Source organism: Carassius carassius, chromosome 10 (assembly GCF_963082965.1).
Source record: "Carassius carassius chromosome 10, fCarCar2.1, whole genome shotgun sequence".
Classification (NCBI taxonomy): Eukaryota; Metazoa; Chordata; class Actinopteri; order Cypriniformes; family Cyprinidae; genus Carassius; species Carassius carassius.
In genome coordinates this window covers 32979705-32997594 of record NC_081764.1, presented here as the reverse complement: position 1 = coordinate 32997594, position 17890 = coordinate 32979705, and the positions used below count along the sequence as shown (strand labels likewise).

At 35.8% G+C, this 17890-nt stretch overlaps 1 protein-coding gene across 3 annotated transcripts in view; it reads left to right on the top strand.

The window, feature by feature from the left end:
- The first annotated feature begins 906 nt into the window (after positions 1-906).
- Positions 907-17890, top strand: part of st3gal3a (ST3 beta-galactoside alpha-2,3-sialyltransferase 3a) — a 47605-nt gene continuing 30621 nt past the window's right edge. For 2 of the 3 annotated variants that reach the window (XM_059560980.1, XM_059560982.1), the window contains exons 1-5: positions 907-1113; positions 2326-2474; positions 5615-5662; positions 11191-11233; positions 12537-12629. In XM_059560980.1, the coding sequence (XP_059416963.1) occupies positions 2357-2474; positions 5615-5662; positions 11191-11233; positions 12537-12629 (302 nt within the window). In that variant the 5' untranslated portion in view covers positions 907-1113; positions 2326-2356. The remainder of the gene's footprint in view (positions 1114-2325; positions 2475-5614; positions 5663-11190; positions 11234-12536; positions 12630-17890) is intronic. The other variant, XM_059560981.1, reaches the window with a different exon arrangement.

The following is a 17890-nucleotide window of genomic DNA, read 5'->3' as shown; positions in this document are numbered from 1 at the left end:
CAGTAAAGTCAAGACATTGATTCTCTATGGTCACCTCAAAACAAATTAAAAACAAGAATGATAAATAATTGACATTCACAGACATTATTATGAGTAACAGCCCAATAAAACTGAGTCATTCTTGGTGCAATAAAGAAGCACTGTGACATATCGATGGGATAGTGCCTGATTGTTATGGTAGGCCTACACTTCAAGTTCCTCAATTTTACTATGGTATAGGTTTCCAAGGTACCATCACAGTGCCACTGTATTTTGGTACTTGTTGTTATTGACATATATTGTTCCTGTTCTATATAATCAATACAGTAGACTAATATGCATAAACCTTATGAAAATGAACCATGGTTTTATAATAGTAAAAGTAAAACACTCTCTAAAACACTCTCCATTCTAATTTTCTAAGAGAAAAAAAAACAAAAACACTTGCACTCTCTATTCTAATTCTAAGACATAGAAAAACACGTGACCCTTTAACACTAGCATCCTCTATTCTTTTCAAATTCTATCTTGTTGTTTTTATTTTTATTTATTATTTTTTAAAAATTGACCTCTAACACTAGCATTTTCTATTCTGGCTGGTTTTATTTTATTTTTATAAATACCCTGTAACACGAGAGTTCCCTGTGCTTTTTTTCCTTATTTATTTATTTATTTATTATAAAACTTGTTACATGTATTGCCTAACCGAGACTTGTCACAGCACTAACATATTGTTCCCCTTCTGATTGCTTCTATTTTCCGCATTTGTAAGTCGCTTTGTATAAAAGCGTCTGCTAAATGCCTAAATGTAGGCATGTAGTGAAGAAGCATGTGTTTTGGAGCTGTGTGCATGGTGTGTTCTAATCAATAGCTGTTCATATGGCGCTCGCTCAGGCCCCCCAGAAAGGTCCCTCCTCCTCCTCCACCTCCGTCTCCGTCTCCTCCCTCGACCTTTAAGTCATGAACTCTGTTTTCTCTGTCTTCACTTCGCATTCCCGGGGAACCGAGCTGAAAGGCGGAGACGAGAGATCAAAGAAATGTTTTTCCCGTTCCTCCAGAAGAGCCGGGACGACCGACGCGTGAGACAGCCGCATGTTTAAGGACATGTTTTCATTACCTTTCGGTTTCTGTGAGGTAGGACAGTTATTAGCCTGTTCAGACACACGCTGTTTTGTGTCATTTTGTGGCCGTTTCTTGTTCTTAAACGTGTGTGTTAGTGTAATTCACGTAACTGTTATTCCATGCGAGTTTGTAGGCTGAAGGGAATTTGTGTTCGGAGGTTTTGAGGTTTAGCTAAACCGCTAACCGTATGCTAGCGACCGTTATGTAGGATAACGTTAACGTGCATACAAGCCACTGATAGCCGAGCGGTTTGCGGTTTCCATTAGATACGAGGATCGATCGGGTGCTTGAACTGATAACAACGTTTACTAGTAGTTATATATATATATATATATATATATAACTCTTTAGGTGTAAACACAGATTCACTGATAGTAGCCCATTTATGTTTAAGATCCAGAATTGTAATGCAGAATTAATATGTCCTTTATAAGCAGTGTTTGGGAGTAACTAACGTTAGTTAAATGTAACAGAATTATGTAAATTAATTAAAGAATAAATGTAAATGTACTCAGTTACAGTTACTGAGAAAAACGTCTGTAATTAAATTGCAGTTGGTTAAAAATGTTAACGGCTAAAAAGGGGGTTACATTAGATTTTTTATTTTTTCACACACAATACATAATACAAATGTTCACGCTTACAAAAATGTACCACGAATCCACGATACCTGGGTTCACACCAAAATGTCATAGTTTGTTAATAAAAATAATGCAGAAGCTTGTTTCAGTGGTGTAAACCGCTAAGTCTTGCAACATGAAGCCTATTTTTAAATTTTCAGATTACCAGAAAATCTGAATTAACTGGTTTTGTTTTATTAATATGACTGGTTATACAGACCACACAATGCAGAAATAACTTAAAACTTAAAATTATAAAGAGTTGCATGTTACCACCTTTTAAGCAGCTTCCAGTATATTCAACAAAATCATTTGAAAGAGTTCAGAGCAATTTGGAACTATAGTAACTGAGGTGCATTGGTAGAAACTATGGTTACCTGTAAGTGAGCATGCTTCATTTCACCTGCAAGCCTGAATATAATACACAACAGTTCACATAAGAGATAAAAACGTCACCCGCCGTGTTGAACTCATAGTGCATTTCACCTAACATTTTACTGTTTGCTTTAAGCCATTTAAATAGTAGCATAATGATAATAAGTTATGCATTGACTTGTGAAAGCATGCCGTGATTGATCAGTGTGTTGCATGCTTGTGTTTTCAGGTGACTCAGACCAGATGAAGCCTTGTGTGAGATGATCAGGATGAAGTCCAAACACAGCTTCATGTTTTTAATTTGTCCCATCATGGTGCTGATATTCTTCTACTATTCGTCCGGCAGACTTCACTTACGGAGCCCAGTCCAGAAATCTCGTGAGTATACGTGTCGTCATATGACATATGTTTTTCTCACTTGGAACATGTAAAAAGGAGAACTTGTAATATCGTGCTGGTCGCTGTTTTCCGTTAATTTATTTTTCGTGAGCTATGCTTTTGTTTCTCTTTTCATAATGGTAATGTTTAATTTCTCTGAGCGGTGAAATGTCACAGCTCTAGATCTAGTTTTCCCCTGATACATTACGTAATGCCTGAAATTATTTTCTCGTTGTCTGTGATTCTGTCTAGTCTTCCTGTTTGGCATCAGGTCAGTGGGAAGCCATGTTCTTAAACTAAAAAAAGACCCTGGAAAATAAAGGTTTGGTTTGCCATGATGGCCAGAGGAGGGAGCTAAGAGCCCATCACTGACTAAGACAATAAAGTAGCCAGCAGGCTTAAAATGGTCAGCTTTAATACACAGACTGATCTTTGCTGTGTTGGAAGTTTTTGGGAGTTACTCAGAACGCGAAAAGATCTATTTTTGTCCCCTTCACATATTTTGTATTTCTCTGTTGGTTTATTTCACACTACAGGTCACTGTAGTTTCACATGCATAACACTGCATCACCACAATCATATGTCACAAGATAAAATTAGAAGCTGTGGTATCTGATATTATCTCCACCTTAAAACCAATGTGATGAGTACACAGCTGAAAGAATCCTGTTTCTACTGACTTAGCAACAAAGAAACTACTGTCAGAAATATTTATTTAACGCTTTTGCTCACCAAGACTGCATTTATTTGCTAAAAAATACAGTAAAAAAAATACAGTTGTGATATATTATTTCTATTTAAAATAAGTGTTTTCTATCTGAATATATTTTAAAGTGTAATTTATTCACGTGATGTTAAAGGTGAATTATCAGTACTCCTGTAAATCGTTGTAATATGCTGCTCGTGAAATATTTCTTATTATTATTTTGCTGCTTCATTTTTTTTGTGGAAACAGGTGCATTTTTTAAGGATTATTTGCTGTATAGAAAGTTCAAAAGAAAAACATTTATTTGAAATAGAAATGTTTTGTAACATTATAGTCACTTTTAATCAAATTAATGGATACTTGCTTAATAAAAGTATCTATTTCTTTAAAAAAAAAAAAAATCTACTGATCTCAAACTTTTGAATGGTAGTGTATATTGTCACATATTATCAATTGATTTGTGATTTAAAGAACAGACATCGTTCATGTTTGTGATAATGAAACAATGGAAATATGAACCTGTTGTTCATTATCTAATACTAAACAATTTGTAATAGGAGACAGTAGTTGATGTGACCTGGTTGATTGATTCATTAAATGCTTTTGACTGATCAGACCAGTAAATGTAGCTAGATGTTATCATCTACCATAAAAGACCTTTGATTTTATATTTCATGTAATCATTTATGGAGTTAACAAAGTAATTACAAATTACATAAGCCTCTGTGTTTTCACATACATTGGAACTGGGAATAATCTCTTTAACTAAGACTAATCAGCATCTGTTAGTAATTTTGCTGCAGTTTTCACATACAACAGACCAAAGCTTTAGGGCCTTTTCTCTTTCACCAGGCTAAAACTGAACCACAAAATGCTATCATATTGCTTACTGTGTAACCAGGGTAATTCATAATCGTGCATGTGCAAGAACGGAAAATTAGCTCTTCTGTGCACACAGTCACACACAGACTTTGCTAACGCTGCTGCATTTTGCACATTCCTTAAACAGATATGGTGTGCTTTTCTATGAATGTTCACCTGGCAGAAACACTTGACTGTAAATCAGAATTGAATTTGGCCCTGCTGTTTTATTATGGATGTTTGGTACAATTGTCAAACGGTTTTATCAGATTAGATGGAGTCCAACAAATAAAACAGGTCTTCTAGTGAAATGTCCCTGTTAAATACACTGGAAATGGACAGGTTTATTGAGGTCGCACCCCACTGAGTAAAATACACTGGTAAAGACAGGTCTACTGAGACTTTACTCTGTTGTGTTAAATACACTGGTAATAGAGAGGTTTATTGAGGTCGCACCCCACTGAGTAAAATACATTTGTAAAGAACAGGTATATTGAGGCCTTACTCTATTGAGTAAAATACACTAGTTATTGTATTTTGTTTTATTATTTTATTTCAATTTTGTATGTATCTTGTTCTTTTCTGTTAATGCACACATGTATTTCTCTTCTGTAAAGCACTTTGTAAACACTTTTTTAAAAGGTGCTATATAATCTTGTCTTTCTTTTTCTTTTTTTCACCCAATAGTTCACCCAAAACATCACCCTGAACAGTTGCTCAACCTCAGGCAGTACAAGATGTAGATTTCATCAGTGTCTCACCAATGGATGCTCTGCTGTGAATGGGTGCCGTCAGAATGAGAGTCCAATCAGCTGATAAAAACATCACAATAATTCACACCTCTCCAGTCCATTAGTTAACATCTTGTGAATTGAAAAGCTGTATGTTTGTAAGAAGCAAATCCATCATTCAGCTTTTCACTTCAACAGACATTAACTGATGGACTGTAGTGGTGTTGGATTATTGTGATGTTTTTATCAGCTGTTTGGACTCTCATTTAGACGGCACCCATTCACTGCAGAGCATCCGTTGATGAGGAAGTGATTTCATACGTTTCTCCAAATTGGTTCTGATGAATAAACTACCTCATCTACAACTTATGACTTGAGGGTAAGCAAATGTTCAGCAAATTTTCATTTTTTGTGAACTGTTCCTTTAAGCACTATTTATCTGTCTAGAAAACTATTTTCAAGTATTTAGGCAGACGTTTTTCAAGATCATTTAAGTTTCAGTCAAGAGTGTCCAGACTTCACATTGCAGTAGCTAAACAGGTTTATAGCTGGTTAGTAAATTTGTATGCATTGCAACATTTCTCATAGTTTTTCAGGAACTGCAGACGCCAGACGTGTTGTGTCTTGTGCTTGTTGTCCTGTTTCATACATGCAATGTTTTGTTATGCACTGTTGTCTGACCTGCTAAGCAGTATTTCAGATGCTGAGTGAAGTCACGGCCTTGTTTTGCTGGCATCACTGTAGTCCGGGTGCTGCTGTTAGACACTAAAGGCATCTGATCACACTCAAACTGAGGTGATGACATGCCTGCTGTATAATGAACTCACACTCTTGTGTTTCAGAGGCTGATTTGGATAGGTTACTCTCCGCGGGACGGAAAGTAGCTTCAGGTAGAGGTTAACCGTAAACTGTATTCTACAATAATGTTGAGAGATTCATCTATATAATTGCATTGTAAGGGAGACCAATGTTGAGGACGGCTGTGCTTCATATTTTTGTGGAAACCATGAAACATCTCAGGATTCTTTGTTTAATAGAAAGAAATTGATTTACATTATAAATGTCTATACTGTCGTTCTTGATCAATTTAATGCATCCTTGCTGAATAAAAGTAAACATTCATTTACAAAAACAATCTTGTCGACCCCAAACCTTTTAAAGGTCTATAACTATATAAAACCATTGATCTAATTATTGTTTTCTCAAGCAGCCTAGTTCAGCATTTTTTTAAATACATGAAGTTTAAATAAAATATAAAATAATTAAACAACTAAATTGCAGATCTGGTCTCCCAACATTATGAAGCTTCTCGGTTGTGTTTGTAGTACTTAAGCAGAATTTTCCCCTGCAAACTCAGTACAAAGACATCTGACTGCTTCTGTCCGACATGATCATGAAGTTAATAAGGATTTATATGTTTATGCTTTGCAGATTTCTTTTGCCAAATCAAGCACTGGTGAAAAAATATTCTTACCACTATTAAAAAGTCATAAACCTGGAATGATTTATATGCTGTACTAAACATTAATCTATTAATGAGTATACAGTATATCCGTACAGTCCTCCCCATAATAAAATCAACAGTAATGATACTGCTACTACTAATAATGTTGAAATATGGATAAATTACTGATAGTGATACTGACTTTTAAATGATTAAATTAGTAACATGTATTTTTCCAGCAAGAAGCAACTGAAAGTCTATCAACGATGTCTGTGACCTGCAAATGCTCTATTGGTGTTTATAAAAATAGAATGTTTTTTTTACTGTAATACACGAGTAAATGTTTAAAACATGCGGCTATTCTGTTGTTTAAGTGTTGTCAGCGTGTCACAGATGTTGTCAGTAGAGCTTAAGCTGAATTTGACCCAGAATTGTTCTTGAGTGATGCAGTGAAACAGGTGGCAGGTAGCTGACAGAAGCGCTGCGCAGAGATTTCTGCAGCGACTAACACCGGCTACAGCTACTGCCACCAAAATGCAGCACTAACACAGCTCTCTCTCACTCTCTCTCTCTCTCTCTCTCTGTCTGTCTGTTCAGTTGTTAGTTCTTTCTTTGGTTCACTCATTAGTTTCTGATAATTTCCCCTCATCTCATCCAAGATGTTCATGTCTGTCTTTCTTCAGTCGCAGAGAAATGAAGGTTTTTGATGAAAGCGTTCCAGGATTTTTCTCCATATAATGGACTTCAATGAAGACCAGCTGGTCGAAGGTCAAATTACAATTTCAGTGCAGCTTTAAAGAGCTCTACACGATCCCAGCCGAGGAATAAGGCTCTTATCTAGAGAACCCATTGCTCATTTCCTGTACCGACCCAGTGTTTACAAAGCAAACGTGCAAAGGAAGTCAAACGCCCTTGTGTTGCCCATGCATGAATTTGCAGATGCGCATCACAGAGCTAATGCAAAATGGTTAAAAAGTATGTATTAGGGCTGGGACAACGCGTCGAGGTCATCGATGACGTCGACGCAAAATATGCGCATCGATTCGTCGACCTGTTTTTATTTCTCTAAAAAACGTTTGCAAAACGTTTACCTTATGTGCGCTGAATATACACGATGGCCGGATCAACATTCTGTCCAACGTTATATAACCAATCCAGGAGTTTTTCTGCATTGATCTTTTTTTTGGCGGCTGTCAAAGCCTTATTTGATCGGTCAGTGATGTAGAATAGAATGACTGTGCTGCGCATGACAGGGCGCGTACGAGAGAGAGCCCCGGCTGTGCGCGCGCACTCACAGTCTTCAAACAACAGGAGCGCTTCTTGCTCTCTTTCTCCCTTGTGCATATTAATCAAAATCATAAAACACGATAGAAAAAGGGCGAAACACCAAAGTTTCACGCGCGCTCGCGCACTCAGAGTCTTCAAACTACACGAGCGCTGTCTTGCGCTCTCTCTCTCTCTCTCTCTCCCTCTCCCTCCCTCCTTCCCTCCCTCGTGCATATTAACCAAAATCATTAGACACGATAGAAAAAGGGCGGAACGCCAAAGTTTCCCGTGGAGCATTAGGATATTTTTTTTTCTACATGAGAGGCTGCTGGCTCCCACTGTTAAATTTTTTTTTTTAAAGCACTCTCTGTATTAGCTTAAAGCCCTCAAGTTTACATTTACATACTGTATTCTTTCAATTGCTCTAAACAAGTATTTTGGGTGACCTTTTTTATTGAATGCTAAGACATCAAGTTGTTGTTATTTTCATCTGAAAGAACTTCTTTTTTCAGTAAGCTAGGCCCTATGTGTTCAGTAAGCTTGTTTCAGTAAGCTATGTGTTTTCAAGGTTTCAAGTTTTTATTGAATACTATCTCTATACAAGGGCAAAGTAATGCATTCTTAGTCAGTCTTTTATTTTGTAATTTTAAGAGCAATAAACATATATTGCAATGTTAAGGAATTGATGTTTTTTTCATTTAGATATGTAAATCAACATGTATAAATTGTTAGTACTCAATTAATGGGGAGATAATTGAAATCAAATCGGTCTGAAAAATTAATCGTTAGATTAATCGATGCAGCGGAAAAAATAATCGCTAGATTAATCGTTAAAAAAATAATCATTTATCCCAGCCCTAGTATATATATATATATATATTTTTTAGAAAATGACTGGTGGTTTTGCTAGATAAGAGCCTTATTCCTCGGCCCTTTGAATCTGCACTGAAACTGCAGTTTGACCTTCAACCCGCCGGTCTTCATTGAAGTCCATTATATGGAGAAAAATCCTGGAACGTTTTTATCAAAAACTTTCATTTCTCTGCGATTGAAGAAAGACAGACATGAACATCTTGTGCCGCGTTTCCACTGAAATTACCCGGAACATTTGTACCAGGAACTTTTTTCCCCCCAGACCTGTTGCTTTCTGCGTTTCCACCGCGGTCTAAAGTACCGGAAAGATTAGGCAAATAGACTGGTGACGTAGGTCTGCGCGCGTTTCTCAATACAAAGTACGCTGATTTTGGACATGCATTCTCGGTAGTGCTGACTTTGTGCATTCGTCTCGGGAGTGTGATGTCCGCGATGACGCAAATCCAGTAAATCTGTAAACAGCAGCGTACTTGATAACTTAAGTCAGCTGACCATGGCTACTGCTATTTTCCTCTCTGTATATTTACAATAAAACGAAATAGAATATCAAATACCACTGCCTCCTTTCGTTTTCATTTAAGCATAATAACAGCTGCAGAAATGTACTTAGTTCAGGGATATGAGTATATATACAGCCATTACAATGAAACGAAATATTATATAGATTTGCCTTTTTTATTTTCATTTTAACATAAAGATAAATTGAATACAGACCAAAGATAACCTGTTAGATTTACCCAAAACGAATTATATTTTATGTTTAACCACTAAAGAGACATCCGAGCCAGCAGCACACATCAGAAGGTCTAGCCGAGGTGAGGTTGCTTCTCGGCGGATAGATGATCACTGAGCTCCCGCTGGTCGCGTCGAGCTGACCGTCTCTGAGATCGGCGAAATACATTTTTAAATAGGCGCTGTCTTTATAAATAAACCACAGATTTGAGTTTTAAACAACTACATTCTCGCCTGAAATACTTTTAAAATTACATTTCATGACACAATAACAGTAATATTTTGAAAATGTTGATCCGAATAAATGGTGGTTGAACTCAACCAATGCTGCGTGAACTCAACCAATCAGGATGTTTAGCGGCCAAGTCCCGCCCCCGAAAGTTCCGGAATTTTGAAAAAGTACCACCTCGCCAGCAGGGACTTTCTGAGGGGCATTTTTTTACCCGGAACTTTATTTAGTTCCTGGTTCCTGCGGTGGAAACACACCGAGTACCAGGCCAAAGTCCCTAGTTCCTGGGTAAAGTTCCTGCGGTGGAAACGCAGCATTGGATGAGATGGGGGGGGGGGTAAATTATCAGGAAATTTGTATTCTGTAAGTGAATTAATTTGTCAATATTTGTTTTCTTACTTTCCTATTTCTTCTTTTTCTGTTTGTTAGTTCTTTAGTTCTGTCATTCGTTTGTTTTTTTAGTTCTGTCTTTCGTTTGTTAATTCTTGCTTTGTTTCTTTCGTTCTTTTGTCAATTCTTACATTTTTGTTTTCTTTTTTTCTTCTTCTGTCTGTTCTCGTCTGTTGGTTCTTTCTTTGTTTCTCACATTAGTTTGCTTGTTTTTTTAGCTCTTTCTTTCATTTGTTTGCTCATTCTTTGTTTCTTTCATTTGTTCATTTTCTTTCTTTATCCTTATTTGTTTTTAATTTTGTACTTTTCCTTTGTTATTTTTTTTTTTCATTTCATTTCATCATTCTTTGCTACTTTCTTTTGTTCTTTTTTCTCTTAATCATTTGTTATTTCTTTCTTTCTTTATGGTTATTGGATCAAAAATTGTCTTTTTTTGATCTGTAAATCTATTTTTTAAGGGTTCATTATTTTTATGTTTATTTTTTTCTTTTAGTCAGAAAACAAAACTAACAAAATCTTTCTGTTTTGACCTGTCCACATGATTTCTGTTGTATAATACTGTAGGTCCTCATGGGTGAAACTTTATTACTTGGTTCAGTGAACGGTTCAGTCTAATGTTGCATAAACAATAATATCCTTGTGCTTATCTTACATGATGGCAGCCAATACTCTTTTTATGATTTCATAAACATCGTATTTAATCTTTATTCATTTTATCAGCTTACACATTCATATAAGGATATGTGTATATTTTTACATCATCCATATCATTTTTAGTCAAATAATGTTGTGTGATGATAATAAGCTGTATAATTAACAATTTTCATATCCCTCAAAATTTTCATGCTCTTTTTTTTTTGTATTCTTACACCAATCAAAAATTTGATGTCAATATTACAAATGTAGATAGTTTCATCAAATATTTGGGAAATGTCTGGCCAGAAGCATACTTAATGCAAGAATGCAAATGCTTGACCTATGCATTACAAGTGCACTTGTGTTATGGGGAGTTTATCATGCTGTTGATAATCCACTGGTAACTAGGTGTGTGAAATGATAGCTTCACTAAAGCAAAAATGCTATGCAAACTTGCATTGTTTAATAGATTGTGTTCTGCAGTATTTGTATTTTTTTTTTTGGCGTAGAGTATGTTTCAGCATTTTCTTATTCAGAGTAATTGGTACTTTTGAATTCCATTTTACTTAAGTGCCGTATTCAGTTATTTCATTTATTGTTTTTGTGCAACTGACAGTCACATGTACAGCCCATGCTGGTCTATAGACAGTAAACAGCCTCTCACATTTCTTTCTGTGTAACTACAATAATAATCTCTTTATAACCTGTGCTTAACAACACATATCCTTTTCTGACAAAATATTTCCATCCCTTCCTGTTGGCACAGTGACGATTACATAGTGCATCTCTCTCTTCTTTCTCTTTCAGGGACATAAACTGTTGATTTCTTGTATTTCTTCTTTCTCTAGAGTACGACAAGCAGGGATTCCTTACCAAGTTTGACAGAAAACTGTAAGTAACACATTGTTGAGCATGTAGATTTCGATGTCAGCATGAGGTTCTTTTCCAAAACCTAGTGAGTTGCCTACTCGGGCAGCATTTGAACATGCACTCTTCTATATAGGGCAAGACTGCTCACTAGGTTTAGTAACAGAATTTGAGTGTGTGCATGTAAGTGTTGAGTGCACTTTGGCCTGTACTGTCCAGCAATATGTCTCTCTTTATAACTCGGCTTGTTGTTTATTTGAGCTTTACTTTGGAAGGATAATAAATGGCGCCCTACTGCATTTCTAATGAATGATCTCTTGGCTCTCACCCAGCCATGTCTGATTTAACAGTCCTGATTGTGTCTAATGGGTGGTCCGTTTACCCGAAGTAAAACATGGCTCAAACTCTCGTATTACCATCAACGGCCATCTGTATAAATTTCACTGTCAACAGGTCATCTTTATATGTCCAGCACTCACAGTATTGATGTAAACTTACTAGAAAGTTTCCATTTACCGGCCTGTGAATTAGTAGGTTTATTCAGCGCTTATATAAAATAAACTACTCCTCACACAAGTTGTCATCTCATTGAGCAATCTTTAGTGTTGTACATCCTCTGGGCACCGTGAGATGGACACACCTCTCTCCAGACAACTAAGCATTTCATAAGATACAGAACTCTGTTTTATGCATGTTAATCTGCTTGAGAATGAATTATCTTCCATAATCGTCAAAATTTATGCCAAATTAGTATGGTCAGTATGGTCTGGAGCATTTTAATTTTCTCGACAGATCTCTTTTGGAATTAAGTGTTCATTTAATATGCAGGCATAGTTGGAAAAAAATCTGTTGTGCATGTTTAATATTTCACTAAATGCATTAGGATAATTTACATTACATTTATGCATTTAGCAAACGCTTTTATCCAAAGTGCATTCAGGCAACACATTATTTTACCAGTATCTACGTTCCCTGGTAATTTTACCCACAACCTTTTGCGCTGCTAACACAATGCTTTATCACTGAACCACAATAGAAAACTTTTGTACCAATGTAAAAAAAAAAAAAAAACCTTTCCTGTGACTTTTTTTTTTCCTGTTTAATGCATCCTTGCTGAAAAAAAGTATTAACTACTTTTTACATTTAAAGTTAGATTTAGATTAGATGTTAGATTTGATAAAGCAGTAAATATGTGTTGGAAGTGTTGAAAATGAAGACACAAAGTATTGTGACACTGTGTTTGTGAACCTCTAACATGCAGTAGTTAATGTGATTACTCTGTTAGGACACCTACTGAATAGGATCTTCTGCTGTCTTTGCTTCACAGGCCTCTGGAGCTGCAGTATAAATATGGTAATCTCAGTAAAGGCGAGTGTAAACCGGGTTACACAGAAGCCAAGATGACTTCAATCTATCCAAAGTAAGCTGATCTCATCATACGTTGTGAAATACTGGAAGTTCACAATATTATATTTGTAAATCTGCATGCAGACATGCACCTCATTACCGTCACATTTAAAAATTTTTAGTACCGACTTGGTACCCAAGTACCGGGTCTTTTGACAACACTACAACTCTGTATAATGACATGGGTATGACACAGGTATTACAAGGAGAGGTTGACTTAAGAGGACATAAAACATGTCCCCATTTTTCAAAACATTTATTAATCATACAGAATTTGTTTTTTTGAGAAAGTAAAAATGCACAAAGTTTCCTGTGAGGGTTAGGGTTAGGGGTAGGGTTGGTGAAGGGCCATAGAATATACAGTTTGTACAGTATAAAAACCATTACGCCTATGGGATGTCCCCACTTTTCACAAAAACAAACGTGTGTGTGTGTGCACTTTGGATGTGTTAAATGCAGAGCACGAATTCTGAGTATGGGTCACCATAATTGGCTGAATGTCACTTCACTTTAAAAACCAGGAATATGAAAGTACAAAGAGTTTACTCTTCTTGACCTTTCCGAGAAATTACAAGATTTCTTGATCTGTTCTGTACAAGCATTGCTGGACAGTTACTGGCAAGCTGGTTACTGTTGCAGATACATGAGCTCGACCAGATATAATCATCATATAAAAACACAGAAAAAAATCTTATAATGGTAACTAGCAATAAAATTTTACCGGTAATAGCCAGCTTTACAGGTTAGGGCTGTTTTTGCTTGTTTGTGTGTTTTTAGAAGGCGTGAGAACATACAGTAGAAAGGAAGAGAATAATTATCACAGTTTTGTTGGCTACATAAGACTTGGCCTTGTTCTTTGGATATGACTTTTCTTTTTATTATAGTGGACGATGTAGCCTCAAAATTATATCAAGATATTTTAAGAATATTTGCGATAGCAAACCACAACACCATGGTTACAGTTAGCATTACGCTTCTGGTTTCCTGACGTATGTCAGCGCTGTTTATAACAGAGATTTCTGTGCAGAGTTTGAATGATTCTCACTAGATCTCACAGCACTGTGCAGTTACAGTTTCGCGCCATAGCATGTCTCAAAAACGGCTCTTCAAATTGCTTCGCTAAAGACAGGCGCCTCGCCTATTTTTGAGGTAAAAGTGTGTGCTTGAATATGCTCTAGAATCGCTCTCGCAATACTTTGATGTCATACACTGATCAGTCTGGGCAGCGCTGCTTCAAGTCGAACACATTTATTTGTGGTGTTGTTGTTGTGCACACTAGGGAATGTAAATAAGCCATATGTCATTGCTCGTTATATCATTGATATCGCGATATGACACTTTATCATGTAAAAATTTATCGTGGATAACGGTATTATCGCGGATGGTACGATATGACACACCCGTACTGCCTGAACCTTAGAGATTAATATAAACCACAGTTATGGATCTTATTCATTCTTATATCTTCAGAATCCTTTTAAAACCACACTTTATTATTATCATTCTTATGTGGGCTGCATACATAAATTTGATTGTGTGTTGAACTTTTGGTTGATTTTTGTCTTTCTGGTTCTTGTTTCAGGTAAATGGACTGCATTTATATATAATTTGAATATATTTGAATTTGAAATACACAGTTAATAGTTTAGATTTTTTATAGGTGTTTTCATTTGTGACTATTTTCATGCCAATTAAAGCTGAAGTAGGTAACTTTTGTAAAAATGTATTTGTGAAACCTGTCATTATGTCCTGACAGTAGAATATGAGACAGATAATCTGTGAAAAAATCAAGCTCCTCTGGCTCCTCCCAGTGGTCCTATTGCCATTTGCAGAAATTCATCTGCTCCCGGTAAGAAACAACCAATCAGAGCTGCGGTCCGTAACTTTTTTTGTGTTCAAGATTTACAAAATATATATAATAAGTGAGTACACCATGAATCCATTTTCCAAACCGTGTTTTTAGCCTGTCCTGAATCACTAGGGTACATCTATAATAAGTGTTTATATTCGGACTATTTTAGATTGCTTCGGGGGTACCGCGGCGGAGTAACCCGGTACCTTTGTGATTCTTCATAGACATAAACAGAGAGAAGTAGTTCCGGCTACAATGTTCTTCCGCAACACGCAAGCAGTTCTGTTTATTAACCGCTAGAGCGTCAAAAGTTACTGACTGCAGCTTTAAACTAAGCAAATTTTCTGTATTTCTGTCTGGACATTTTACTTAGTAGTTTTTTCCTTGTAATTCTCATAAAAAAATATTATTAATAATAAATAATGCAATTAATAAAAAAACTAACTATATATTATTTCTGGTCATTGTGCAACATAAACATTTTAATGGAAAATTTTTATAGATAAAGAAAAGGATGGTTTTTCTTTTATGTTTGTTTTTATTTGTTTAAAATATTAACAATTATTTTAATAATTTGCTAAAAAATGTTACCACAATTAAGTTGCTTTTCATTTGTTAAAGGAATAGTTCACCCCAAAAAAGATAATTTTGTCATCATTTAATCCCCCTCATTTCGTTTCAATCCTGAATGACTTTCTTTCTTCTGTTAAACATGAAAGAAGATAATTTGAGAAACATCATTATTATAATTTTATAATAATTTTTACATAGAATGGACGCCAATAGTGACCAAAACAGTTTGGTTACCAACAGTTATCTTTTATGTTCTTTTATGTTGTGTAAAAATGGGGCTCAGGGCCAGATCCCATGACTCAAGTTGGTCTTGATGCTGAACCTTTCTGGGTTAAGTGGAGTCAGATGGGAATATTAAATAGACCATGACATCTTCGATATTTGTTGAGACACTAAACCTACGACATCTAGTTAGCCTTGTAATTAGCATCTGACACGCTTTGTTAAACATGATCCGGAGACCTGACCACTTGGAAATAAAAGCAAATATTCAGCCAACTAGTAATAATCAAGTGCATACATGTGAAGCTTACAGCATCACATACCAGTTATGTTTGAGACATAAATGCATCGTATCATAGTGTATGATGAGCTCAAAAGACTTATCAGTTCTATTTAAATCAAAGTATTGAACTTTGACATCTGTGTCCTATGAAGAGATAAAAAAAGAGAATGAAATGAGTCTGTTAACATGGTTCAAAGACAAACGGGGATTCAAGCATTAAAAATGAAAGTTTAATACAGCTTTCATTTTTGTTTTTCATGTTGAATTTCATTTTTTTGACTGTCATAGATTACAGATTACATTTTTACTACTGTCATTTACAGTAGACACCCATTAAAATGTAATTCAGTGTAATAATAGTTCACATAACAATAAATCTTGTCAGTCATATTTAGAGCAAGCATCAGTAGATGACATTTCAAGAATGTATTAAAAGATTACAGTGCAGCCCCAAAAGATGAATCGTCATTTTAAATATTTGCCACTATGTCTTTCAAACTTCTAGGTTTTATCTATTTTTAAGAAAGAAGTTTTTAATCATTTAAAATATAATACAATGTAATATGATAACTTATTCTTTAATTTTTACATAAATATATCTGTCACTCTGAACATTATTTCACCCATATCTTGACATTTGAGTTTCACAAATGTTATTTGCAACATTACAATAGAACCTTTACCATGTTATCTGTATATAGAATTACTTTTGTTAATTTAATTTGATATGGGATATGACGTCTTTGACCTACAGTCAAAAATGAAATGAATGTGGATAACTCCTCAGATCATTTGGTCTTGAAAGAATTCGATGAGAACGTTAATATTGAGATCTGAGCACTATTGTAGTCCTTTAATAACTTCTGAAAATGTTATTGGCAACAATCTCTAAGAAACCCTTTTTATGTTTTGTTTTAATAGCGAGAGGGTTAAACTTACGTCTAAATTGATTGAAACACCTCCTGAAACTTCCTGTAAAGGTTCATGTCAACATACGTTCTGTGAAAATATGGCTTTTTAAAAATTGGCATTATTATGAAATGAATGTCCGATTACAATTTAGGACTCGCATATGCTGTAATCCTAGTAATTATGAAGGGTTCCCATACGTAAATGTGTTTGGAAGATCAAGCCGGTGAGAAACGCGGGAGTGTGTCACCTTCACTTAAACTGGTGGGATGTGAGGAAGAGCAGAGTCTCAGTTGTGTTGGTGGGAATCGAGTACACCGGACCACCTGTGTCATTAGTGCATTACTCCAGGGCTCGGACAGCTGCGCACGGCATCACAGAAGTATTCAGGTGTTGTTTTGTCAGCCAGTGAAATGTTCGGGGTAGTTTGTGATGTGGATAGTTGTATCAGGTGCACGCTGGGTGGAGGATGTTGACAGAAATCAGGGTGTTTCTCTGTGAAATACAGCTTTGCCTGGTGGTATTTGTGACTGGAATGGGAAAGTGTTTTGTTAGCCGTGTAAATGATTGTAGAGCATGTTAGCTGTGCGTGCTACATAGCACAGAACAATAAAGACATTTTTATATAGAAGTGCTTGAGACCTATTATAATATGTTGGTCACATGATGCAGTTTGTCTTCTATTCCTTGTATACTGTCTTTCTTTTTACATGACCTATTTGTGTAGTTGTACTTTATATTTTATTATCTGTATTTAATGTTCTACTGTTAGTGTTATATGTATGCACCAAGGGTCTGAGAGTATATACTGTACATGTGGAGGAATGTAATGCATGCATCTGTAATGCATCAGACATTTTACTTACTACTTTTTTTTCTCATTGTTATGATACAGTAATTGTTTCAAAATTAGTGTTATTTATGCTACGGCGCTCGGGGGGCAGTTGGGGGTTCGGTGCCTTGCTCAAGGGCACCTAAGTCGTGGTATTGAAGGTGGAGAGAGAACTGTACATGCACTCCCCCCACCTACAATTCCTGCCGACCCGAGACTCGAACTCACAACCTTTCGATTAGGGCTGCAACTAACGATTATTTTGATAATCGATTAATCTGTCGATTATTTTTACGATTAATCGATTAATCGGTTTATGTACTTATATTTTAGTTTTTTCCATTTTTTCCCCAGGTAAATTATTAATAAATGGTCTTTATCATTCAGCATAGATTTAAGAGATTTTAACCATTTTGCACTGTCATATCCTCTTCAAAAATATACCTGGAGTTGTTTTATTGTGTTAGTAATCCTTTGTCGGACTCTTCTGCAATCAGAACACTGACCCATACTCTAGCAAATTTTACAAGGAGATTTAAAATAATGTTTTCACCATGGCAGTCCTTAGAGCTCCTAAAGTAGTTTAACATCCTGAACAAAGCT